The 7,626-nt window shown below is 33.6% G+C and overlaps 1 protein-coding gene across 5 annotated transcripts; it reads left to right on the forward strand.

Annotated features, from left to right (window-relative positions):
- Positions 1-3,282: 3,282 nt before the first annotated feature.
- Positions 3,283-6,402, forward strand: LOC119074226 (guanine nucleotide-binding protein G(o) subunit alpha-like). 5 transcript variants are annotated; one of them, XM_037180239.1, is made up of 6 exons: positions 3,283-3,525; positions 3,953-4,149; positions 4,219-4,549; positions 4,621-4,749; positions 4,808-5,097; positions 5,163-6,402. In XM_037180239.1, exons 2-6 carry the CDS (start codon positions 4,011-4,013, stop codon positions 5,351-5,353), a joined length of 1,080 nt encoding a protein of 359 aa, XP_037036134.1. In that variant the 5' UTR covers positions 3,283-3,525; positions 3,953-4,010; the 3' UTR covers positions 5,354-6,402. The 5 variants fall into 5 exon arrangements, with proteins under 5 accessions (XP_037036134.1, XP_037036136.1, XP_037036137.1 ...); XM_037180241.1 differs by having other exon boundaries at positions 3,294-3,525; positions 3,957-4,149; XM_037180242.1 differs by lacking the exon at positions 3,283-3,525 and adding an exon at positions 3,563-3,669.
- Positions 6,403-7,626: the final 1,224 nt, after the last annotated feature.

The raw sequence follows: 7,626 nt of genomic DNA on the forward strand, positions 1-7,626 counted from the left end.
TGTGGTTGGCATTTTTTTTTTCCTCATATTACATGGATGAGAAGCATTTTGGTTTGCATTTTCGGGTTGAATGTCGATGAATATATAACATAAAATGTGAGATAAATACATTTATCACATCAAAAGTAAAACGAGTAGATGTCTTACACGACGAATTACACGTAAAAGATCGATATTATATATTCGCGGGTTATATTTAACAGGCAAGCTGAGAGTTTGTTGGTAAATAAATAAACAAATAAAATTTGAAACAAGAAATGATAAAAGACCTTATATTTTGACAACAAGTCAATCGGTTGTGTTATAAAATTTGATTTGAAAATTAATGCAGAAAACAAGAATTTTTATTGCCCTAACGGAGAGAACAACAAACAGACCATTGTGACTGATTGAAATTGAAACGCTTATTTGTTATAAATTTAAATAGTTGGACTCACATTTCCGCCACACGTTTAGTAGATTACTTAAATTTTGTTCGGTGATAAAGCCAAATATCACTCTAAACAATTAGCTAACATTAATGAATTAATAAAAAAATTTACTTCCGTCAAATTTTGACAAAGCACGAACGAATTCACCAGGTAATTAGAGGAAAATATGCGAGCGTACACAACGCACATTTGAGTACAAATCCCCGAGAAGATTAATGCACATCAAGGATTAGAATTAGAATTAGCACACGTCTGTGTAGTGGGTTATTAATGGTGACGAACGAATTTTGCGACAGGAACAGAAGCGGGACAGCGAAGAGATGATTAATAATAACACCGTAAACATTCCACGCTTTAATTTATTTATCCCTGAAACAATTTGAGTAATTTAGTAAAAAAAAATACATTTAAAAGCGAGCACAAAAGTGGTATTGTAACTACATTAAGCGTGTTTCAATATACAGTGGATGTTATATACACGCCACTCTTGAATATAGAATATACGAATAACAAGCTTCTGTTCTGAAAGCTTTCGAGTATACACACCAACCCATATTTTCATTGTTTTTAATGCACAACAAATTGGATGCTTTAAAGTTGTTTTGTTGTTTTGAGAAAAAGCGTGTTATATGTCCGCCGGTAATAAATGTTTATCTACCAAGAGAATACACTTTTAGTTTTCCTCTTTATTAGATCACTATCATCATGAACAAGTTCTTAATTATGAAAAAGCTCGATAATTTGATAATGTCAACGACCAACTTAATATGCAAAACTTATTTCCATCAGTTGCGAAATGACATGATACGGGCTGTTATATTAGCGAATACATTTGTTTGTTGTCGTTTGTCTTTTAAATACCATGGTGAGTTTAATTTATATTAATCTTCTTATAATTTCTGCTGTGAAAATATGTGCGTCTATGTGTTTCTGAATGATTCATCAAAAAAGTAAGTAAAAGCATTAGAAGTTACGCAAATATGAACATGAGTGATTGTAATTGCTGACGAGTTATTTTAATGGGAAGCGGTAAAATTTGGGATAATTTTCTTAATGATGCAGACTGTCGAAAGTTTAACTGTGTCTGCGAAAATTCGCAATGTCATTGAAATCCAAAGTTCTGAGAACATAATTTCTGTGAACTTTGGCATCAGAGTTCTAGGCTTAATAGCAACACACCCAAGCAATACCTTTTTTGGGAATATGTTACTGCTTTTATCAACAAAATTATCTGGTAATTCATTCTAAATCTTCTACTTCATTTAACTAACTTAGATTTTTTTCATTATAAGTGAGGACTAGTCAGGACATATAACTTACTTTTATCATCGTTGTCTTAACTGATTACTATTCGCTCATAAAAGGTACTTTCATTGTGATATCGAAAAATCCATGCAATATTCCTCTGCTGTATGTCCAAGGATATTCTTTTTGCATAGCCCAAGTTCAAAGCTTATGTCAAATAGTTACATGATACGAATAGTTATTTGTTAACCGAGGGAAGAAAATTAGGAAATTTTATTTCGATGGTGCTGTTTGTCGCTAGAGCGTATCGACGACCACAAGTTACCTGAGAAAATGAAACTTCTATTCTTTCCGAAGTTAACACAACGTCAGGCCTCTCACTCTAAATTTGGACTCCTTATTAAAGAATTAAGGAAGTTTTAGCACAAAAATAAGAGAAATCAAAAACTCAAGCAAAACACAGAAGCATAAAATGTGTCGGTTTTCAAAATTCCGTGTGTGTAGTTGAAATTAAGGAAAAATAAGAAGAAATTTTTCGATAAAAATCGAATTTATTCTAACATGCAGCAAAATTTTGACCTACCTATCGTTTTTGTAGGGTGGCAGTTTTCAATCAGTTTTCGATGCGACAAATTTTTTGAAATTTAATACGTACTTACGGCGTGAATTCTTACTTGACCCCACCCTCAAGTTAAAACTTGCTGGATTAGATTTTGATCTCGTTAACTGCAAAAGCTGTTGTTTGTTTTCCCGTTCGAATTTCGAAAAAATAATAAATTGGTGAAAGTACAAAAGTATAAATTTGAAAGACAACAAAAGCCCCCGAAATTTCAGCTAAGGTGAGAAAATTACTATTTAATCGCCTGCATTGTGAAAAAACATGGTCGGCAGTGGCACATCGTAGAAAATTCGAATTGGTGTCAAATGAAGGTATTAGTTCGAAATATGTTGTAAAATAAAAATTTGATTGAACGGCTATGCCACTCCTGCCGTGCCAGACAGGCTGAAAATTTTGAATCTTTATTTGAAATCAATATTTTAATTTTGACACTAATTTTAATTTTCAACGATGTAATGTGTCATAGACGAGATACGCACTGCCACACATGAGGGCCCTTCTAGAAATAGATTTTTCCACTGAAACTTCGGAAGCAATTGTTGTGAAAAACGTAGTGTTTAACTCGGGAAAAACATTGAAAATTGCATTTTCTCGAGTGAATTGTAGTCGAATGAACAAAATGAAATTTCTAACTTTTCTTCTCTCGTTGAACAAATAATAAATAAATTATTTAATTTATTTAATCAAGCCATCAATTTTTAAGCTGTTTTTATATGAACTGAGTTTGCTTTTCTTGACCCGTCCAAAACTATATGAGAGACTGTGTAAGAATCTATTACTTCATTTTCACAAGATTAAAAAAATCCTTCATTTGTATTACAAGACAGTTTGCTAAAACAGGTCGACGTTACCTCATTATTTATCTTCACAACGCAGTCACGGAAACTTCATACTGAAATCAATTTGCCGCGTTTTTTCATATATTTGTCAAAGGTTTTACAAATCCATCAACAACGCTGCATCAACCATAACGTTACCAACTTTACTGTGCAGAAAAATTTCCCAAACAAAAGACACAAACATATAGTTCGTATCGTGTGCGAATATAAGTATTGTAAACTATATCTTTTATCAGTTATTTAAAAAAATTGTTATTATATTATGAATATTAATAGTGTCATTGATAACAAAAAATGCGAAAACGTTAATAGTTTGTACGAACATTGGTCTCCATATCACTTAAAAGTTTGAACTATAAATCAACTCTGTCGCAATCCAATTTGGTGAAAGGTAAAAAAAGGATCTTTATGGCATAACATGATGAAAATCAACAAGTTATATATACCACTCAACTGCGCGTTGTTTTTGCATGTTTCGTTTCAATTTTGTTGCCGATATTGAACATCAGAATATATTTTATTGTAGTCTGAAACGGTGCGCCAATAATTTCATTGAATAGAAATTGAAGGGAATTGCGCGAAATGTATTTATTGACTATCAATAATCATATTATGTTTGCAGATAAGAACTTAATTTAAATACGGGCACCACCTGTTTCGTAGGTTTTTTTCTTTCAGTGATTTCATTTAATTATTTCGTTATCTCCTTTTTGTGCGATTATGTTTTACCAATGAATTAGTTTCGCTCAAATTCTACAGCAGTTTAACACACATTTTGCGACGATTAATTATTTTTGGCCATTTTCGTTTTCTTTCAGACAGACATTTCTGTAAATTTTATTACGATTCCGTCGTTGGTTTAATGAGTTCTCGCCTATGGGTGCATGTTTAACGTTAGAACGAGATGAGATCGCTGCCCGGCGACGTAGTGATGAAATCGACAAGCAATTGGATGCAATGGCCAAAGAACGGCCGAGAATTTTAAAAATTCTCTTACTGGGAGCCGGTGAAAGTGGTTTGTTTCAAGAAAAAAAAGTTCTCCATCGCACCATCCAAAAATCTACCCATACCATACCATTTACAGGGAAAAGTACGTTGGTCAAGCAAATGAAAATTATCCACACCGATGGATTTTCCACGAGTGAACTTTGCGCCTTCCGACCGACCGTGCTGGACAACTTATTGGCTTCGATGAAATATGTCTTGACGGGAATGGGCTTACTTCGCATCAACTTAGAACATCAGTCCAACAAACGTTATGCCGAAGCAGTCCTTTCTAGTCCCAGTTGCTTTGATATGGAATTTAAGATTGTCGATAGTGTGCGCAGTGCATTGAAAGTTTTGTGGAAAGATCGCGGAGTGCGAATGGCAGTCGTTAGAGGTTACGACTATGAACTGAATGATTCGGCGCTTTAGTGAGTTTTATTACGAAAAAAGCTTTAAATTTTCTAAGATTTTAGCTAACGGTCTGTTATGCTCTTAACAGTTTGTTTGAAAATATGGAACGAATTTGCGACGAAAAATATGTTCCAACACCAACGGATGTCCTGAGAGCTCGAGTTCGCACTAACGGAATTATAGAAACCAATTTTCGTGTTAATGACACCATAATCAGGTAACCGTTTCAGTACCGAATAAAAACGATTCCAATGCAATACGCTCAATGTTTTCAGCATGTATGATGTCGGAGGACAACGTTCTCAACGTCGCAAGTGGGTGTATTGCTTTGAAGATGTGCGTGCCGTTTTATTTGTGGTCGCATTAAGCGGCTACGATATGACGCTACTGGAAGATGGTACCGTCAATCGATTAGAGGAAAGCCTAAATTTATTTGAGCAAATCGTCAACAATCGTTGGTTCAAAGAGGCCTCATTCGTTTTATTTCTGAACAAATTGGATTTGTTTAGAGAGAAAATTATGTCGTCCACGCGTCACTTGAGACTATTCTTTCCCGAGTATTCTGGTAACAATTAAAAAAGCTCAAGGAGACCCGTATGTGAAACTGAGAAATAATTGTTTTGTTTGCAGGAAAAGACAAAAACATCGACGAAGCGGCACTATTTATTCAAAATAAATTTTTACAACGAAACCACAACGCACGAAAGGTGATCTGTCCACATTTTACAACAGCAACTGATACAGCGAATATTCAAACTGTTTTTCAAGTTGTCATGGAAACTGTTATCAAGGAAAATCTCGGTAATGTTACGCTTTTGTAAGTTGTGTAATTTTAGGCCAGGCACTTAGCACTTAGTTTAGCTGTGTAATGTGAGTCTTAAAATTTTGATTTTGATTTGAAACTGTAATGTATACAAATGTAAAATTATCGTGCGGTCATGGTTCCTTACCGTTAACCAGAGCCTAACATTCAGAAAATGATTTTGTTAAATTCAGTGAAATGCTGTCGAAATGGTCGCTAGGTTTAGCGATGTAACTAGGGGGTAAGCATCGAGTCGAGTGTATTCATTCATTTTACCTAAATAACATTAAGTTTTTGATCAGCGCACTTCAAGCATGAGTGGCACTCGAAATAGATTAGTGAAATTGGACAGAATTTGCATAAAACTTTTCATATAAAATAGTACTAGGTTTGACAGCTGTTATTTAAAGCACTTTTGCTTGAAATGTGTTGGTTTGATTCGAAATATTTTACTTCATTAGTTTCAACATATAATCTATATTAGCCAGGTCGCTTATTTTTGTGGTTGCAATGGTTAACAGATGGAATAAACTATCTGTAAAAGATTAAATAGAAAGAGAACACCTTCAAGAACCCTTGAGTTACGGGTGAAGCGATCGATCCTTTCATGGACTGTCATTCATCTGTTGTAGACACCGATGTTAAAACTAAACGACGATCTCAGGCGTGTCAAGCAAAGAAAAATTGGAAGAGATTGTATTGCACGTCGGAAACGTATTTTAAACTTCGTTCTCAGTTCTTATTTAGTGGAAGGCATGTTAAAAGAAATGAAGTAAAAGATTTCGCATTAATATCTTGAAAACTGTTCTATCAAAAGACTGTGGCCGACTGTGGCAGTCGAATGAAAGTGGAAATTTTCTAAAGTCCTCAGTTCAGGTCAAACTCTACCAGTTGATACAATCAATAAGGGTAGTAACAGATCTCCATTCGGTTGCGAAACAAAATGAGAAACACCACAGCAGAATCATGACCGAATAGCGAACGTTATGATATGCTGCAACGCACTTCAAGCAAAAGTGCTATTAACGACAGCTGCCAAATAGAGTAATATTTTGTATGCAATTTTATCCCCACTCTTTTTACAGTGTAAAATTTTGTATGTAGCACTGTCAAGTTTCAGTACCCTATTTAGAGTACCACTTTTGCTTGAAGTGCGTTGTATGCTGTTATTTTTCATTTTCAGAAATCATTTTTGGTTAAGTTAACGTTGTTAGAAAATCGAATTTTCTTTAGCTCTCTTCAATCAATACAGAAATTCAGCGGTAATCCTCTTCTCTTAGATCCAATATTTGAAATTTATTACTGATATGAGGATCAAATGATTCATACAGACTAGTTTCGTTAAAATTTTCTTTTTTAAATTCGTTTACTGGAAGAACTTATGCAAAAAAATGACTTGTTGGATGCATTATAGGTTGTGGTTGTAAGAAAAAAACGTTTATTTGAATCTTATGAAAACAGGTCTTCTTGAGTATCATACATAGGCTTCCCTTGTTAGGTTTCCTTTACTTTCCGTAGGACTGTAGACAATGTAAAATTTTCCAATGATTAAATCTCGGTGAATAATGTTGACAATCGTAATTACAAAATACGTAGCCATAAAATGAGACTTTACATAATATGCGTGGATGCTATTCACCAAAAGAACCGAAATGACAGACAAAAAAAATCGGTTCTCCTTCTGACTTAACTTAATGATAATCAAAAAAAAAATTGTGTCAACTAATTTATTATATCGATAATTCAAAAATATATGAAGAAAATGTTAAGCTAAAATTTCTAGATCTCAAATTTATTTATATAAAAAAAAAATTATTGTGATCCTTGCAAATATATTTTTTAATAAATCAAAAGAAAAACATTTTTATGGTCAAAAATTGAACAATAAAATTTTAATGAGAAAGTTTAAATCCTGCCTGTTATTAAATAACAAAGTTAATAAGAAGTGTGAACGTTAGACTATCGATTTTCTCCTTCCAATACAAATCATAAAATTCAAAACGAAATTCAACGAAAGAATTCTTTTCTTTAATGAATTTTAACTGCCTCAGACCATTCAAGAAGGAGAACACTGCCGAAGGCACCTTTAAACCACAGAGCAGGGTTTTGTTAAAGATAAATTTCAGCGGTGAAAACGGCACAAAAGATATCACTTGTCTTGTCACTGAGCCGAAGCCGAAAGGTGACAAAATTCTGGAATTTATGGATTAAATGGAATAAATAGACTTGATTTTGATGCAACTACATAACACAACTCATAATAAAATGCCAAAAAGCTAAAAGTCGCACTTT

Source organism: Bradysia coprophila, unplaced genomic scaffold (genome assembly GCF_014529535.1).
Source record: "Bradysia coprophila strain Holo2 unplaced genomic scaffold, BU_Bcop_v1 contig_145, whole genome shotgun sequence".
Classification (NCBI taxonomy): Eukaryota; Metazoa; Arthropoda; class Insecta; order Diptera; family Sciaridae; genus Bradysia; species Bradysia coprophila.